Source organism: Panthera pardus, unplaced genomic scaffold, assembly GCF_024362965.1.
Source record: "Panthera pardus isolate Hobbes unplaced genomic scaffold, ASM2436296v1 HiC_scaffold_10, whole genome shotgun sequence".
In the NCBI taxonomy this organism is placed as follows: Eukaryota; Metazoa; Chordata; class Mammalia; order Carnivora; family Felidae; genus Panthera; species Panthera pardus.
The window spans coordinates 8,571,763-8,591,665 of record NW_026526655.1 but is presented as its reverse complement, the minus strand read 5'-3'; the positions used below and the strand labels follow the sequence as shown (position 1 = coordinate 8,591,665).

At 36.7% G+C, this 19,903-nt stretch overlaps 1 protein-coding gene across 1 annotated transcript in view; it reads left to right on the top strand.

The window, feature by feature from the left end:
- The window catches only part of PSMD1 (proteasome 26S subunit, non-ATPase 1), a 94,072-nt gene that overhangs the window by 57,157 nt on the left and 17,012 nt on the right, over positions 1–19,903 (top strand). The window contains exons 17-19 of the mRNA XM_019445609.2: positions 6,015–6,129; positions 10,429–10,545; positions 17,902–18,004. Of these exons, the coding sequence (XP_019301154.1) occupies positions 6,015–6,129; positions 10,429–10,545; positions 17,902–18,004 (335 nt within the window). The remainder of the gene's footprint in view (positions 1–6,014; positions 6,130–10,428; positions 10,546–17,901; positions 18,005–19,903) is intronic.

Here is a 19,903-nt window from a genome sequence, read left to right as displayed (position 1 = left end):
GGTAATCAACTAGATAAAGCTCTGCATTAAGCTCCCAGTATTTATGTTTGCTGGCAAAATTTTCTCTGAACCTTATGAAACTATTAATATCTTATTCTAAGTATAATACTTTTTTAATAAGTGAACATCATGAAATAAATGAAGTTTTAAGATACATTTAGAATAAGCTCTTTTGTGTTAGTCAGTTTTCCCTGGAATGTCTTACCCTGGCTGCAGCCAAGGGATGAGTGGGTAAATGTTCGGTGCCATTAGCTCCTTAAAAACTTGGTGAGGATATCTGGAGGTCAGGACTCTGAATACAACGAGCTTTCTAGGTTTAATATCCAACTCACTTTATATTATTTTGCATGAATATTTGGGCATGAGTTACTACCTTCCCTTTTTTACAAGTAAGAACCCAAACCACAGCTAGAGTAACCAAATTCCTGGTTCTGATCCAAAGACAATTTCTGGTAATGCATTTAGATTTCAGTCATTATAATACGGTATTCTACTCTGTCTGTCATACATCCCACCAACTCTCCCCAGCATAAATAAGGTGGAACAGATACCATATTATGGGTAATGCAGTTAAGGCTCAGAGAGATTTAGTGGTTGCCACTCTGTTATTAATTGGCTGTGCTGGAATTGGAATTCAGGTCTTTCTGATTCCAAACCCATGTTTTCCCTACCACAGCAAAATGAAGGCAACAGGAAAAGAAGGCAGAGAGATTATTTAAGGAGTCACTGTTACTTCCAGTGAGAGATTATTGAGGCCTGAAACAGGCAGTGGAAACAGAAACAAGATTTAAGGGTTTCACATGACTTGGTGGTAGATAAGATACGGGGAATGAGAGAATAGAATGATTAAAGAAAGATGTGAGTTTCCTGGGTGTGTAAATGAAATGTCATGGGAAGGGAAGCAGTTTACAGGAGGGCTGGCCCTTATTCCTCTTTCTGTATGGAATTCTGTCTGTTGGTTGAGGTGTTTGTCGTATATTTGGTTGAAGACATTGTAGGCACTTTGAAATTCAGGGTACTACTTAGCTTATTTAATCTTTTGGTAGTGAATACAAGGGAGTTTAACAGGGTGTATATTCATTTTATTTATTTATTTTATTTAAATCCAAGTTAACATAGTGTAATAGTAGTTTCAGGAATAGAATTTAGTTATTCATCACTTATGTATAACATCCAGTGCTATTCTCAACAGGGGCCCTCCTTAATGCCCATCACTGATTTAACCCATATCCCCACCCAACACCCCTCCAGCAGCCATCAGTTTTGTTCTGTTTAAGAGTCTCTTATTGTTTGCCTCCCTCTCTGTTTTTATCTTATTTTTCCTTCCCTTCCCCTATGTTCATCTGTTTTGTTTCTTATACATTATACATATGTTCATCTGTTTTGTTTCTTATACATTATATATATACATATATAATATGTATATATATAATATATACACCACATCTTCTTTATCCATTTGTAAGTTGATGGACATTTGGGCTCTTACCATAATTCGGTTATTGTTGATAGCACTACTATAAACATTGGTGTGCATGTGCCCCTTCAAATCAGCATTTTTTTTATCCTTTGGATAAATACTTAGTAGTGCAATTACTGGATCGTAGGGTAGTTCTATTTTTAATTTTTTGAGGAACCTCCATACTGTTTTCCAGGGTGGCTGTATTTCCAGTTTGCATTCCCACCAGCAGTGTGAAAGTGTTCCCCTTTCTCCGCATCCTTGCCAACATCTATTATTGCCTGAGTTGTTAATTTTAGCCATTCTGACAGGTGTGAGGTAATATCTCATTGTGGTTTTGATTTGTATTTCCCTGATGATGAGTGATGTTGACTATCTTTTCATGTGTCTGTTAGCCATCTGGATGTCTTCTTTCGAAGTGTCTGTTCATGTCTTTTGCCCATTTCTTTACTGGATTACTCATTTTTTGGGTGTTGAGTTTGATAACTTCTTTTTAGATTTTGGATACTAACCCTTTATCCGATATGTCATTTGCAAATATCTTCTCTCATTCCTTTGGTTGCCTTTTAGTTTTGCTGATTGTTTCCTTTGCTGTGCAGAAGCTTTTTATCTTGATGAGGTCCCAGTAGTTCATTTTTGCTTTGTTTCCCTTGCCTCCAGGCGACATGTCTAGTAAGAAATTGCTGCGGCCGAGGTCAAAGAGATTGTTGCCTGTTTTCTTCTGTAGGATTTTAATGGTTTCCTGTCTTATATTTAGGTCTTTCATCCATTTTGAGTTTATTTTTGTGTATGGTGTAAGAAAGTGGTTTAGGTTCATTCTTCTGCATGTTGCTGTCCAGTTTTCCCAACACCATTTGCTGAAGAGGCTGTCTTTTTTCCATTGGATATTCTTTCCTGCTTTGTTGATGATTAATTGGCCATACATATGTGAGTCCATTTCTGGGTTCTCTATTCTATTCCATTGATCTATGTGTCTGTTTTTGTGCCAGTACCATACTGTCTTGATGATTAGAGCTTTGTAATGCAGCGTAAAGTCCAGAATTGTGATGCCTCCAGTTTTGATTTTCCTTTTCAACATTACTTTGGCTATTTGGGGTAACAGAGTGTATATCCTTTTTTTTTTTTTTTTTTTTTTTAATTCTTTTTTAAAGTTTAGTTTTTGAGAGAGAGCAGGGGAAGGGCAAAAGGGAAAGGGGACAGAGGATCTGAAGCAGGCTCCACGCTGACAGCAGAGAGCCCCTTGTGGGGCTTGAACTCACCAACTGTGAGATCATGACTGGAGCCAAAGTCAGACGCTTAACAGGTTGAGCCACCCAGATGCCCCTGTATTCTTAATTCCTTTGTCATTATGTTATTCCTATGGCACTTAACCTAGTGAGAATTATAAATTCACAGTTATACTGAAGGACTACCCTGAGGTTTATGGCCTCAGCAGATTGCCAGTGTGATAGACCCCATGTGCATAGAACAGTGTTTCTGCCTATATACTTATATTGCCGTATTTTTCCTTCTCTAGTGAAGGATTAGAAAAAAGACACCATATTCTTGAAAACATTTATTTATTAATATGATTTGATGTTGAGGTTGCACAAAATATTCAGTAAAGAAACAGTAGTTAATAGCCAGTATGTTGAGAGAAAGGAGTTCATATATGCATGTATGGCATGTATGATCAGATGATATAGCAGTGACTTGTGCGTATTCCCTTGCATAGTTCCTGCTCTACGGTAAGTTTGTATAGATAATAAAGCTGGCAAGTTGACTGTTGACTACACGCCCAGAAATTGTACTGAAACAACAAATTAGAATTAGGTACTGGAGCACTTGGGTGGCTCAAATGGTTAAGTGTCCAACTGGCTCAGGTCATGATCTCATGGTTCCTGAGTTTGAGCCCTGCATTGGCCACTGCACTGACAGTGCGGAGCCTGCTTGAGACTCTCTCTTTCTCTCTCTTTCTCTCTCTCTCTCTCTCCCTCTCTCTCCCCCTCCCCACAAATAAATAAATAAACTTTTAAAAAAAGAATTAGGTACCTATTTCAACTGGTGTTTCATTTTTTCAAGCAGGCTTTACCTAGCCCTCTGTGTGGTCTCCCTACTGAGAACTTTAAAGCACAATAAAATTAAGACACTCAATTAGCCCTAATGGGGCAGCACAGGTACTTGTTAACTTTCCCTTTTTTTGATTATGCAGCTAAATTATAAACTTCAGAGGGCAAGGGAACAGGGAAGGTTTTGATTCCCACCCCCACCCCACCCTCTGCCAGAGGTTAATTAACCATTAGGCTTTGAACCTAGTAAAAATACTTACTGTTTAAGTCTATAACTATAAATTTATCTTGGTTCCTTTTACGTTTTACTAAATAATAAAAATTATTTTGTCTTTAGTATCAAGCACTCTGCTAATAATTTATGGAAAATAAAATATATAGAAAACACAGTATTAGCCCTTGGGATATGTTCAGTCTTGAGTTGGTTTTATTTGTAATTAATTTGGTGACAGAATCCTTGAGTTGGTCAGAGAATTTTAGTATCGAGTTATGGACAGAGCTCTAAGTTCTTAGCCTAATAGGAGTGAAAAATAAAAGTTAAATAAAAGTAAACTATAAGTTGCAGAATGACTCTGCAACAACGTATTGGTGTAATACCACTTTAAGTCTCATAGGAATATTTCTCATTGAAGAAATGTCCTGTAATAATGAACATTGAAAACCTTTGATGTTTGGTTCATTAAAAGCTATGAACCAAAGCTAATTGTAAAGTGGGACAGACATTATGGAACTTCTAGTCCCATTCTTCTTTTTTCATACATAGAAAGGAAGCCCAGAATGTTTGGTTCATTGAATCTTGTCTAAATTATCTCAGCTGTTTAGAGGCAAAACAGGAACTGGAACATGGGTTTCTGACTTTATGGCTTCCTTTTATGTAACATATTGTTATTTATGTCACTATGCATTAACTGAAGGTATGTATGTTATTACTATATTTTTAATTATTTGCTCATTTTGTTTTTTATATTACTCCTGCAAAAAGAAAAGTTATCGGGGCACCTGGGTGGCTCAGTTGGTTAAGCGTCTGATTTCACCTCAGGTCATGATCTCACGGTTTGTGAGTTCGAGCCCTGTGTCGGGCTCTGTGCTGACAGCTCAGAGCCTGGAGCCTGTTTCAGATTCTGTGTCTCCCTCTCTCTCTCTGACCCTCCCCCATTCATGCTCTGTCTCTCCCTGTCTCAAAAGTAAATAAACGTTAAAAAAAAAATTTAAAAAAAAAAGTTATCTGTAATTACAAAAAGAAGAAAGTGACTTGCCTAATGTCACATACTAAGAAATTAGCAAAACTAGGACTAGAACCCAGATCTTCTGTTTCCTAGTGCACTGAATCTTTCACAGCCCCAAACTTTTTCTCCATGGTGTTGTCATTAGTATTATTTATAGATTATTCCTACTAGGAAACTTAGTCAAACTGAGAACATTTTCGAGAAAGAATGATGGACTCTGTTGTAAGCAGTAAATAATCCAACTTTCTCTTGTAGCAAAATTCCACTTTTCTGGATGGTTTTCATCAATTTGCCTCTATTCCATTTGAAATTTGAGTTTGCCACTTACTAGAATTTGAGGCTAGAGGATAGTTCAAACAGAGTTATAGATTTTAATTGGTCTGTAGGTAATTACTGTTTCATTCACAACAAGATCATCTTTTAAAAGATTTTTATTAAATGTAGTATATGGTAGTGTTTTTTTTAAGTTGTTATTGAATGTAATATCCAAAAATATGCACATAATCAGCCAACAGCTTCATGAATTTTCACAACTGAACAAACACAGTGTATAACACACACCCAGTTCAAGATCATTATCAGCCTCCCATACATTCCCCTTACACTCATTTCTAGTTACTACCCCTATCCTGCTGCCCCCTAAAGAGTAATCACTATAACAGTAATCACTATAACACTATAATAGTCTTTTAATGAGTCAGGTACTTCATTAGTCAGGGTCATCCTATTTTTTTGGTCTTGGCCGAAGTATATGAAGAGGATGAGAAGAGAACAGTTTCTGTTCTTACCAACACAAAAATAATTGAAAACAGAATTTTTTCATTATCAAGGCATATTTACCAATTTTATATTCAATCAGTAATACTGGGTGACTCAAATCTTGTGTTCCACTTTGGAAACATACGGAGTCTCTGTAACAACTTTTGTCTTCTGAAAACACAGTAAGCAGGAAATATAAGAATTGATGTAGAGCATTGTGTGCTCCCCATGGTTATTTTCCACAATGGAGGAGGCATGAGGGAATGACTGTAATGCTCTAAGGCAGAGCTGTGGTTGAGGAATCACTGATACGTTCCACTTTCTTTGTGTATGTTCTGTGAATATTGAAGATAGATTTTTAATGTCAATAATTGGAATTCCGTGGATTTTTAATTCTCCGACTTCTGTGTGAAATATAATTATTGTTTTCCATAAGTTAAAAAAAATTTGGTTAAAATTCTTCCATCTTGATTTAAAATATTTTACCTGTAACACTGTCTTCACTTTCTCTATTCTTCTCAGGACCCCTGAACAGTGCCCCAGCGTTGTTTCACTGTTGTCAGAGAGTTACAATCCTCACGTGCGTTATGGAGCTGCTATGGCCCTAGGCATCTGCTGTGCTGGTACCGGAAACAAGGTAAAGTCCAAAGCCGGTGGGGTCAGTTCTTTCCTGGCACCAGACTGTTTTCCCTCGCAGAGAAGTTTATGCGTCCGCTGCAAAAATACAAGTGTGGTGTGATCTGTAAGAGGAAACTTGCCTCACAAAGCTTACCAGAACTTCCTTCCTCACTTTACTATGCTGGATTGCTCAAAGCCAGTTATGAACAAACCAGGGGAGCCTACCTGGCTCAGTTGGAAGAGTGTGTGACTCTTGATCTCGGGGTCATGAGTTTGAGCCCCGTGTTGGGTATAGAGAGTACTTAAATTTTTTTTTAATTTTTTTTACTGTTTATTTTTTGAGAGAGAGACAGAGCTCAAGGAGGGGAGGAGCAGAGAGAGAAGGAGGCATAGAATCTGAAGCAGGCTCCAGGCTCCGAGCTGTCAGCACAGAGCCTGATGCAGGGCTCAAACTCAGGAACCATGAGATCATGACCTGAGCCAGAGTTAACTGACTAAGCCACCCAGGTGCCCCAGAGATTATTTAAATTAAAAAAAAAAATTTTTTTTTAATTAAAATAGAACAAACCACATTCCATGGGGTGGCTGTAATGGAGACATGCTGTTGAATTTCTCTTTGAGAGCATTGATTTCTTTCAAAAAAGAAAAAGATAAAATACTTTTTTCTTTAAAGAATTTGGTCATTTTAAATGGTAATTTACATGTTTAATTTTCATGATTAGTAGTGTGGAAATCAAAATTCTCGTATAAGAGCACCAAAATCAATCCGCTTTGATTTCTTTTTTTGTTTTATTTTAAACAAATCACTTTAAGTGCCATTTGCCTGATCTCTCCTCACAAACATAACAGATAACCTGATATTTGTTAAGTCCTCAAAAGTGACAAAATAAAGAGTTGGGTTAGATAAGTAGATGATTGGAAAGTACAGTTCATCATGAGATTCATAAAGAAATGCACTGTTGCTTAAACAAGTATTCTTGATTTATAGCAGTGACCTAATCATAACATTTTTTGCCTTTCATAACACAAATGGACACACCTTGACCACTGCCCCAAGCTGAACTTTTTTTTCCTTTTTTTTTTTTTTGAGAGAGAGAGGGTGCAAATGAGCAAGGGGCAGAGAGAGAGAGAAGCAGGGCTCCCCTGAAGCAGAGCTCGAGCTCACTGGACCTGGGACTCAAACTCACGAACTGTGAGATCATGACCTGAGCCGAAGTCAGATGCTTGAGGACTGAGCCACTCAGGCGCCCCAAACTTTTTTGTTTTAATGGAGTGCATGAGGGAACACGAACATAACGAGAATGAGAACATCTAGAACAAGAACATAATTAGGGTATGCTTCTGATGTCTTTACATCAGAGAGAAGGAGAACACTTTGAATGTTTATTCATTTTTGAGAGAGAGCATGAGCGGAGACGGGCAGAGAGGAAGAGGGAGACAAAGGATCCAAAGCAAGCTCTGTGTTGACAGCAGCAAGCCCGATGTGGGGCTTGAACTCACAAACCATGGGATCGTGACCTGAGCTAGCCATACACTCAGCTGAGCCACCCCAGTGCCCCAGAAGGAATCATTTTTTTATCCTCTGTTGTCCAAACTAGATAAAATAAAACATAGGTATTTATTGATTGATCCAGGAATTAAATTTTAATTTGCTTGACTTTTTCTCAAATAAAGGGTATTAGTATTGGATACTAATAACTTTTACTAGTCCTGTAAAATGTTACTGAAGCTAGGAATTAATATGGGCATTTTCACTACATGTGACAAGAATTACATAAAAATTTATAGAGAAACATTCCCTTCCAGTATTTCTCATTCATCTCCTTACCCTGCTTTATTTTTCATCATGGCACTTATCACCACCCAACGTATTTTTACACCTGTTTATTTGTTGTCTATCTCCTCTCCACTGAATTGTAAGGTCCCTGAGAACACAATGTTCATTGCTGGAATCTAAGGTCAGACCTGGCACACAGTAGGTTTCACTAAATATTTGTCAAACCAGTGATTGGGGGCTGGGGGGCCTGGGTGGCTCAGTTGGTTAATAGTCCAACTTCAGCTCAGGACATGATCTCGCTTTTCATGAGTTCAAGCCCTGTGTCAGGCTCTGCGCTGACAGCTTAGAGCCTGGAACCTGCTTCGGATTCTTTGTCTCGCTCTTCTCTGCCCCTCCCCCACTCATGCGCGCACGCGCGCGCTGTCTCTCTCAAAAATAAATAAACACATAAAAAATTTTAATTTAAAAAAATCAATGATGGGGTGGAGATCATTTAAGGATATGATAGTGAACAAGTTGGACATAGTCTGTCATCACAGAGATTTGTTTTTAAAATGCTTTTGTTTCTTTTGGGGGAGAATTTCTTACATGAGAATATATCTGCAGTTTTATTGGAAATATCATTGGGTAGGGGCACCTGGGTGGCTCAGTTGGTTGAGCATCTGACTCTTGATTTCATCTCAGGTCATGAGATCATGGGATCCCAGGTCATGGGATCAAGCCCCACATTGGGCTCTGCCCTGAGTATGGCACCTGCTTAAGATTCTGTCTCCCTCTGCCCCTCTCCCCCAGTCACATGTGATGTCTTTCTCTCTCTCTCAAAAAAAAAAATTTTTTTTAATAAAATACAAATATCATTGAGTATATAAAATACAGTTTATAGAAATTGGCCTTCATTTTTTTTTCTGGGATACATCTGTAAACAAAGGAAAAATATAGATAGATGTTTTTCAAAGTATTTTCTCCCTCAGGTCTTCAGTAGACATTTATGGCAGGCCTCATAAGTTAAATATTTTAAGTTAGATTTTTTTTCTTTCCAGATTATTCTAACCTTAATATGATATCTAGGAGCAAATGTTGTTTGAGACACAGCATCTGAACAAGTTAATTCAATGAGAAATTTTTATTACTCCTACTAAGCAAGTCTGCTTTGTTTCTAGATAGTTTGTGTGGTCTCCATATCAGTACCTATCTGACCAAGGTTTGGTGCTTTATGTTTGGTTCTTAAAAACCTGAAACACCTGTTTATTCTAAAATATCTATCGCTGAGGTTATATCACATAGCTCAAAGACCAAGTTAGTGTCTTTTAACTTACAAGCTGGAAATTTGGTTATATTTGTATCATGACTATCTTAGAAACAGTATTGCCAGCATTATGAGTAATAGTTGAAAAACTTGCTCCTCTGCACAATGTCATGACATTTTTCAGTGAAATGGGGAGAAAGAATATACTTACCTGGTGTGTATAGTATCTGTTAACAGCACTGATTTTAAATAAATAAATAAACAAATAAATCCACATGTAAAGAAAACTGAAAATGTTTTCCCAAGAAAAAGGATTTAACTTTTTCTTTCCTTGGCCTTGAAACAAAGGATATTTAAGAAATGGTATATTATATTAAGAAATAAGTTTGATTATCTTGTAAACCCATTTCTCTGTTCCTCTAGATTTATACCTACCAAGGACCTTAGAAGGAATGTTATAACGTGGCACTTAACTAAGGTTCCACAGGGTGTTAATAGAAGTTAGTAGGGCAAAAGAGTTCTTGGTCAAATACAGTGGACAAATACAAAGTTCAAGTGATTTCTTTAATAAGACTTTTTGGAGCTTTTGCTAGGATATGTACATTTGTAGAGTATTTGATAAGCAGTATATATTTTGAATCTGTAAGAGGGGGTGATATATAGTACACAGGAACTCCCAAACTTATTTCACCAAGGAATCCTTTTTTTCATAGGACTGATTATTCTGAAGAATATGATTTTAGGGAAATCCTGGTAAATATCAATTTAATTTTTTAAGTTAGGTCTTATAAAATCATCAAAGACATTACCTTACCCTAGTATTTGAAGGAAGTTGGATACTTAATCCAGGCTTTGGGGTCAGACTAGCCTGGAGTCATTCTACTTGTATGGCTTTGGGCAAATTTCTTAACCTTTCTTACTCTGTTTCTTTGTTTATAAAGATGGTTTTATGTTGTGGGTTTTTTGTTTGTTTGTTTTGGGATTAATAGAACTATATGGGATAACATATAGAATATTGCTGTGCTTGGAAAATAATAGGTGTTTATCGAACATTAATCTCATTTTCTGTTACTTTGTTTTTGACTTCTTTTACTTCACGACAGGAGCGCTTGTGTTCTATAAGCTTCCTTTGCACTTACCATCAATTGTATTGAAACTTAAAGCATAACTCAGTTCCAGGTAGTCTTTAATGAACTTATTACAACGTTAGATGAAAACACTGATTTAGAATGACAGTAACTAATTTGAAAATCCAGCGATACCAGCTTTATTTAAAGTTTTTTTAATGCTTTCAGGAGGCAATTAATTTGCTAGAACCGATGACAAATGATCCTGTGAACTATGTGAGGCAAGGAGCTCTTATAGCTTCAGCTCTCATCATGATCCAGCAGACGGAAATCACTTGTCCAAAGGTAAGCAAACAAAAAAACTCTGTAGAAGAGAGCTGGTGCAGGCTTTTCTTTAGTAACTTATGTTCTTTTAAGGACATTTGTAACTCAAATATGATGAACACTGAACTTACAGGAAGTAAAAAGGTGTGAGAATGGGGAAACTTTAAATATGTAGTAATACTCCCTAAGTGCATTTTTTACAGATTTATAGTCAGTTTGCTAATTCAGCTATATAGCCATAATTGAAAAATTAAAACTTACAGATTGATGAAATCATAAAAATGAACTTTAATTTTTGCCTACTGCTGTCCTTTTAAAATGTATTTAGTAGGATAACTTGTTCCTCTGATACAGGATGCAGACTCAGGTGATCCATGAGTTTTTGATCCCATCTTTCTAAGATAATAAAAAGTCTTACATTCACTTTATATGATATATCCAGTCTCAGTTTAGAAAATGAGTACATCCAGGGACACCTGGATGGCTCAGTTGGTTAAGCACCTGACTCTTGATTTTGGCTGAGGTCATGATTTCGTAGTTCGTGAGATCGAGCCCCGTGTTGGGCTCTGTGCTGGCAGCACAGAGCCTGCTTGGGATTCTGTCTCTCCCTCTCTCTGCCCCTCTCCTGCTCACTATCTCTCTGTCTCTCTCTCAAAATAAATAAACTTTTTTTTTTTTTTTAATTTTTAACATTTTTATTTATTCTTGAGAGAGTATGAGCAGGGGAGGGGCAGAGAGACAAAGACACAGAATTCGAAGCAGGCTCCAGGCTCTGAGCTGTCAGCGCACAGCCCGACATGGGGCTCAAACTCACAAACCACAAGATCATGACCTGAGCTGAAGTCACACACTCAACCAACTGAGCCACCTGGGTGCCCCAAAATAAATAAACTTTAAAAAAAAAAAAAAAAAAGGAAAGGAAATGAGTACATCCAGACTCTCTCAGAGTGTCAGTGCCCTCCTGGGTGATCTTTTGGGCAGTTTCACATGGCTGCAGGACGGCCTTGTTTCCCTCTTGACCCCTTCTGTTCACATAGGCAGTCCTGCATATTTACCCTTGTAGCTGGAAGTATGGCTCTTAGTGCAGCTTCATCTGCTCCCTCCTGTCTTCCTTTCCCTCCTCTTCGTCCTACTCCCTCTCCACTAGTACCTCAATCGATAGCTAATGCCTCCTATTTTTCATGTCAGATGTCAATGCACAGTGACCACTGATCATATTAAGCTCTCTAAGCGATCCCTCTGAAGCCCATCTTTAGGCTTGGAGTGAGGGGGAAAGACCCACAGAAATCCCCTTCACATATCCTGCAGTCCCGTTCTCAGATAAACCCTGTGGATGACTCCCCTCATGGAGACATCTATTTTAAAATTTCCTCATGACAATCCCCTAGACATCATGTGAAGAGTATAATATCTAATGTAAATTGGCACCTCAGCCAAAATGTTTCATTTTGTTCAGAGACAGAAAATGCGTAGATCTTATTCACGTGGACTATAACTTACCACGTTTACTATATTAAGTAAATGTGTAGAGCTTATGCACTAATTTCAGATCTTTTCGTTAACTTGAAATTAGGGTATTTAATAGTTTTGTGTTAATTTTGCTTCTGTTTGAGAAACAGTCAAAATTAACAAGTGGAAAAACCATTAGTATACTGTCTTCTGCCTCATCTGCCAAGTGTAGAACATCCTCATTTTCAGCAAAGTAGATTGATGGGGCGGGTGGAGAAGAGGAGAATTGCCAGAACTCATCGATGCTGGATTATTCATTCTCATTTTACGAAACTTTGTTTAATAGATTTCCATTTCTAAGCATTTGCTGTCATTTTTATTTCATTTATCCAGTGCTGCTCTTTCTGTCAAAATAATTTGTAAGACTTCCAAAAATTGTATTATTGCAAAAATAGAATCTAACTTCTCATTCTGTTTTAATAATATATTACTTCATATATTATATCTTTTAAAACATAAACATCTTTTAAAGAGTCTGCATTTCTTTTTGGTTTTTATTTTTAAATATAGCAGTTATAGTATGAATAGTTTTTGCATCTTTTATTTCTGTTTTTGATCTTCTAAGCTTTATCAGCTGGAGGTTATCCAGTTGAGTAATGTCATTAAAGAAGGAAGTTTAGGCCATGGAATGCACCTCCCCTAATAGTAATATATAGATACTTACTCACTTTGACCTTGCATGTTGCTTTCATGTTATTTGTATTGCGAACAAGACAAATGTTTTACTATCTTTCCATCCTCTGCTATAGGATTTTGTTGATTTTTCAATCATAAACTCTGCACCAACAATGGCAGAGTCCTTTGGAATGGGGGTGGGGTAGGATATAGGCTGTGTAGTTTGAAAAAGCATTCAACTATTTATTCTAATAAGTAAAACTTTCTCACATTTAGAAAAAGTGAAAAAATACAGAATTTAATTCGCATTTTTAAAATCATTCCATAAAATACTGTTGAACCAAGTCTTAGCTGATGTGAATACGTGGGGCACACTTCCATCTTCAGATTGTACCAGAATCCTGAGTATTGATTAAGAATGTTGAAATGCAGTTAGAGCTGGTAGCCATTGCCATTAATATAAACTCCACAGGGAAAGTGAAATGTATACCCTGCCAACTATGAAAGCAAAGCTGTGTATGGCAGTATAAAGCTCCAGTTTTCCGGGAACACTATTCCTTAGAGGGAAACTATTACTCAGCTCATGAATTCTTAAAATTTAAGTTCTATTTCATTGTTTTCTGCTATTAAGCATGCAGTAAAGACTTTTGTGGACTGTCATTTATATCATTTCTCTTTTATCTGATAACTGCTAACAAGACAACTTGAGATTCTTTTGGAGTGGTATGTGACATTTTGCTGAAAAGAAAAAGCTGTTAAGCTTGAAGAGAAGTTCTCAAGATTATGAGTCCTAGTCACAAGGTTGCAAACTGGTGCATGAAATAAAGTGGAGATCAAGTGCTAATTTCATCAAACTATAACCACCCCTCAAAGGAATCCAAAAGGGACATTTCTCAGTTTATGAAATGCACAATGAGACGTTCCAAAGGAAATGTTTTATGTAATCATGATATACATCACATCCATTTACAGAATGCTGTCTTAATGCTTAGTTTGATACGTTATGGTTTTGGTTTAAGTAATCCCAGTGCATCTTTGCTTTTCTTCTGCTGGTTTTTTGCTCACTCACGCTCACCAACGTAGACCCAGGAACATGCATATACCCCTGGGTGATTACAAACCCAATTTAAAAAGCCTTTACACCAGATTCAGAAGCATTTAACTAGAATAATGTACTTTTATAGGTCCCTGAAACTATTTTCTCTGAAGAACCCAACTCTACTCTTTATGAAGGATCTATCTTTTATTTTCCTTTTTAAATGAAATCTACCTTTAGCATTTTTGAACACATACATATTATCATATATAGAATCAGATAAAAATATCACAGTGTAGGAATAAAATATTTGGTGCTCTTCCTGGCCTAATGTCGAGGTTACCTGCTGGGGGAAAGCTTCTCCCACCACTGACAGGTACATTTTTGGCAGTAGGATCATGTTGGGCCAAGCTTGATAAGCTTTTGCAGTTCTAAAATCACAATTTAAGTAGATGAGGCTTTTGTGAAATATCATAGTAACCTAGAAGTATTTCTATGGAGAAAGTTTGAACTTCTATAGGATGAAATTATAAGAATGAAATTTTGTATTATAAGGTGATAGTTTACAGCATAACACATCTATAAGTAATAATATATATTACCATACTGTCACCTTAGGTAGGAACTTGGACTCTAATAGTGTCAGTGGTAATATAAAGAAAGGACTGCAAGCAACTACCATAAGCAAAATAATACTCATAAAATTACGAAGGGAGCTAAAAACATCATTTGGCATATTGATAATGGGGAAATCATGGTAGCATTGACAATATCTTGAAAGAAGAATAAAGATCATTTTTTGTTTTAAGCATGTTGAGTTTGAGATGTTAGCAAGTCAGCTGGAAATAAGATGAGAGCATAGGAAAAAAGTCAGAACCAAAGAGATTTGGGACTAGCCACAAAGAAATTATATAAGTCATAGCCCATTATCTGCAGTTCCAAAATCTAAAAAGCTCTGAAAATTGAAGAGAGGTTTGTTTATTTTTAAGGACTCAATTTGGGGGGCATCTGGGTGGCTCAGTGAGTTAAGCCTTTGACTCTTGATTTCAGCTCAGGTCATGATCTCACATTGGTGGGGTCGAACCCTGCATCGGGTTTCCTGCTGAGCATGGAGCTTAAGTGCTGGGGATTCTGTCCTTACCCCCCCCCTCTCTCTCTCTCTCTCTCTCTCTCTGCCCCTCCCCCTTCCCCACTCATGCACTATTTTGCTCCATCAAAAACATAAAAATTAAAAAATTTTTAAGGACTCATTGGCTGCAGAACTTGACCTAATATGAACTCATCTATAGCCTTTATCCCATTTAGTGTTAATATTCAGTCATTTAACTGCTTTTAAAATATTAATTTGTTTGATTATAACTTATTGCCCCCATGCTCCATTGAGAGTATTGCATAATGTAGGGTATATGTATAAATGCTATCTTTCTGAATTCTGAATTCCAAAATTCATCTGGCCTCAAGGATTTCATGAAAGGAGTTATAGACCTCTAGTTTAAGTCATAAGAGGAGATGAAATCTCATGGAAAAGAAAAGAAAAACAACTTTAAAACTGATCGCCAATGTGCTGCTTTATTTCTGTATTTGGCAAAATAGAAGAAAATTGAAAGGAGACATTCCCAGGTGATAAGTACCAACAGAAATGACCCCAAAAAACTTTATTCCCTTCTCCCCATTTTTTTTCCAGAGAGTGATTTCCCACCACCCCCCCCCAGCCGTATAAGGTATAGAGTTAAAAATATGATGAATGTTAAAAATGCATGAATTTGGAAAAGGTAGGTTTTTAGATAATCATGCCCAGTAGAAAGCATGGATCACAGGATTGCCTAGAGTTTAATTGTCTTTTCTGTGAGATTGTCATAATATAAAATGGGAAATAAATATGCTTTTCTCCCACAAATTCTACTTTATATGGGGGCGCCATACTATGCATAACAATGAAATTGAAGCAGAAAATCATGATCCTAACCATGGTTGCAATTAGTTTTTTTGTGATTACAAGCAAACCAGGCATTTCACCCATCTTACTTCAGTTTCACATCTGTAAATAGAGGGAGTACATGATCTCAAACTTGCCTTTCAAATTTAAGATAACTGCCCTCACCTGCTAAAATAATTTTTTTAAGATTTTTTTAAGCTATCTATTTATTTTGAGAGACAGAGAGAGCAGCAGAGGGGCAGAGAGAGAGGGAGGGAGAGAATCCCAACAAGGTCCACACCGTCAGTATGGAGCCTCACACAGGGCATCAACTCATGAAACACAAGATTATGACCTGAGCAGAAATCAAGAGTCAGACACTCAACTGACTGAGCTACCCCAGTGGCTGAGCCACTGAGCCACCTCAGTGCCCCAAAACAATAATGCTTTCTGAAGAATCATAAACATGAGAATTAAGTTACTGCTGCATAAGTAATAAAATGTGAGGGGGGGGGAATGTTTAAATGATAAACATAAAAGTAGCTCTTTAAGTAGTGTACTTAATAGTAATTGGATAATCCTGTTATACATTTGTGTTGATTTTTTTTACCCATCTTTAAGTTTCACTGAATGTTTTCCTATTGTTTTGGGTGTAGTTTTATATTTAAATTCTTCCTCATAATGTACATACAGTGCTTTGTCCAGTGTTTCTTTTTATAAGTTCATGACATATTTCATAAACCTTTAGCACATAAAATTTCCATCCTATATAAGGTAATGTAAGTGTTCATCTAAAATAAGTTCAGAATCAAAGGAATTTGACCTGTTGAACCAGAGTAAAAGCATCAAACCTTAGGATTTGTAAAACTAGAAGGGAATTTTACAATGATCTAATCATGCTGGGTTTTATAGTTAAGAGAAAGTAAGACCGATAGAAATGGCTCACTAATGGTTAGTTGCTAGGTATTGGCAGAGTGACTTCATTGTTTTTCCCATCACCTTTTGTTGCTGCCTGTGAATAAAAAATGAGAAGCATGTTTAAGGAATATCGTTTTGTTAGCAGTATTAGGTTGCCGAGATCATAGTCAAGGGGGACTGGTAGGATTCTGCCCTAGTATGGTAGGATGGCCATGCTATTGAAGTCAAAAATGCCTTTTACACATTACATTACATACGTATTTACATCAGGTAGTCCTAACAGCAGCCGTGTAAGGTGTAGGCACTCTAATCCCTGTAGGGATGACGAAACTGAAGCTCATAAAATCTAAGTAGCTTACCTAAACAGCTTATTGGAGCAGAGGTATTTATAAGCCAGGGTTGTCTGATTCTAGATTACCCTGCACTGTATCACAGTGTGGCCTCTAAGACCAAGGCAAGTGAAGAAGGGAAGAGATTCTGAAAGAATATGTAATGCAGATAAAGTCATTATATTAGGAAACTCAAATTCAATATTTTCTGCTTTTGGCAGATTTGGGGAGCTCCCTGATTATGTGCTTCTTGAACAAGCAGACTTCCTGGGTGCCTACCACTTGAAAAGCACTGGTGGGAAAACAGAGAAGTGTAAGACCTGGAAGAAGCGTAAAATAGTTCCTTTATTGTCACCCAAACAGATTTAAAGGAATCACAAATACATTGATGATATTTATTTTATAAACTTTATTTTTTTTAATTGTAAAAGTAATGTATATTAATTTTAGAAAATACAGAAAAGAATAAAGAAACAAACAAAATTACTGGGTATCCCATCCTAAGTTAGCACATGTTCCATTTTGGTGTTTTTGTTTTTTTTTTGATGAGACTAACTATTGTGACATATTCTCAAAAAATTAATATGTGTGCATATCCATTAAATCCAAAATATACCTCACACAACTTCAGTAAAGGGTAGTTTATTTGAAGATAGAATTGAAGGACTATGCCTGCTAGTAGTGGTTATGGTAAGCAAAATAGCTGTAATTCACAGTACAATGAAGTCCTCAGTGTTTGCTTGAACTGTTTAAGCCTACTGACTAACCGTGGTGCGATATGAAATCGCATTCCGCATTCCCATGAGTGTGAATCATCCACTGTGGAATGAGGATTGAAAACAGAACTGGTACTCCCACACAAGAAAAGTCATAACACCCATGATTTCAGCCATGGAACTTTTCTGCTTTCAAGTCTGGTTTATCTCTCTCTCTTTTTAAATGTTGTAAAATTCAGAACTCAAGTTTCATTATAATTTGAGCAATCTATTCCCTGTTCTGAAACGACACCGCAAATGTATAGAATTTGACTATAATTCTTTTTCTTGTTCATACAGGTGAATCAGTTCAGACAGCTGTATTCCAAAGTTATCAATGATAAGCATGATGATGTCATGGCCAAGTTTGGCGCTATTTTGGCCCAGGGCATACTGGATGCAGGTAAATGTTAAGTCTTCCAGATGTGTTAATCTATTTAAACTAAATCTATTGAAGTAACTATGTGCTCTATGACATAGTAGAAATTGAGTCTGGGGGAAATTATTCCTGTAGAAAATGTGGAGCCTAGAATTCATAGAAATACTTTAGTAGAGTTGTTAAGCGTGCAGACTGTTAGGGTTTGAGTCCCAGGCCCTTTATAGTAGTAGCTGTATAACCTTGAGAAGTTTTCCCCCATGTTTATATTCTTGTCTTGTAAAGTCTACCTTGTGGTGTTGGGAGGGTTAAAAATCCATGTAAAGCTTTTAAAACAGTACCTATCACTTAATAAAGTGCTCAGTGTGGATTATTTTTCTCTAATTTTCTTAGTATATATCAATTTGAAACAAGTTGACACTGGAAAGATTTTGAGAAAAAAAATAGGTTTTAGACAAATTCTAGCAGCCAAATCATCTTAAAATGGGATGTATGGAATATTTACCTAATAAATAGAGTGTAACCGCCATCTAGCTCCTGAATTCACACTCTTCACCTCTACATTATGCTTCATGTCAGAGACAGGCTACCCTTCCAAGGTAGAAGCGTGTGCTCTAGTACCTGGATCTCTGCTAATTTGAAAGCTGTGAAGAATAGTATCTCAAGGTTTTCATAACAGTTCTGTTACTCAATGAATATTTTCTCAAATTGATTAGCCATCTGTATATCTTCTAATGAAAACACTCTCAGCCATAGCTACTACAGTCAGTCGTTTCTTGGTCAAGTAGAATTGCATGTATATTTCTGTAGGAGGTCAGGAAAAGAAGTTGCAGTCCTTTTATGTCTTTAAAGTTTTCTTAGTCTCTCCAGGTTTTCACTTGCTGAGAGTGTTTTCTTGATTATATTTGCCGGAGATTTCTTTTTATGTTTCTTTGCTGATGCTACTTTTTTTCCTTCCTAAATTCTTTTCATTTTGCTGAAATCTTTTATTTGCTTTTTCTCTCTTTTCTCAGGAGTTAGTTTGTTTTTTTTTTTTTCCCTAAATGTTTGAGGCAGATAGTCTTCTCTTTTAATCCATTGTCACATGGGGGTTTTTGTTTTGTTTTCATTGTCCAAAAAGAGTTTTTTGCTTAAATTTTTAGTGGTTAAGGCACAATTTATTTGTGTCTTTTTAATTTAAAGACAGTTCTTTGTCGCTGTGTATAAATAAGGAAAATACTCCATAGATACTTTAGTAAAACATTTCAGTTCTCAGTGGTATCGATTCTCTCCCATATATGAATAATACAGACATTGACATGTCATAATTTCTTCTTCCTTGTTCTTCATCGCCTTCTAATATTTTTATATTGTCATGGTTTATAATGTTTACATCCTCTTGTGAAATTGTAATTCTCACAGTTTAGTCTTAGTTCCATATTTGAATGGATTCAGTGCTCATCACCATTTCTTTATTTACTGCTGCTTTTTCCTGGGTATCTGTACTACGGCTTGACACTTAATTGGCTGGATTTTATCAGTCCCTAGTTTACATTCAGGTTCACTTTCTTTTTCTTTTAATTTCATTAATTTCATTTTTTTTTTATTTTTAGAGAGAAAGAGTGCACAAGGTGGGGAGAGGGGCAGAGAGAGAGAGAAAGAGAATCCCAGGCAGACTCCATGCTCAGAACATAGCCTGACATGGGACTCGATCCCACAACCCTGGGATCGTGACCTGAGCTGAAATCAAGAGTCGGACGCTTAACCGACTGAGCCACCCAAGCATCCCACATTCAGGTTCACTTTCTATGAGTTTTGACAAATGCATAAATATATATCCGCCATTACATCATACACAATAGTTTCACTGTCCTAAAAATCCTCTGTGTCACCTTTTCATCTCTCCCTCCTTTCACACAGTCCCTGGCAACCCCTGAACTTTTTACT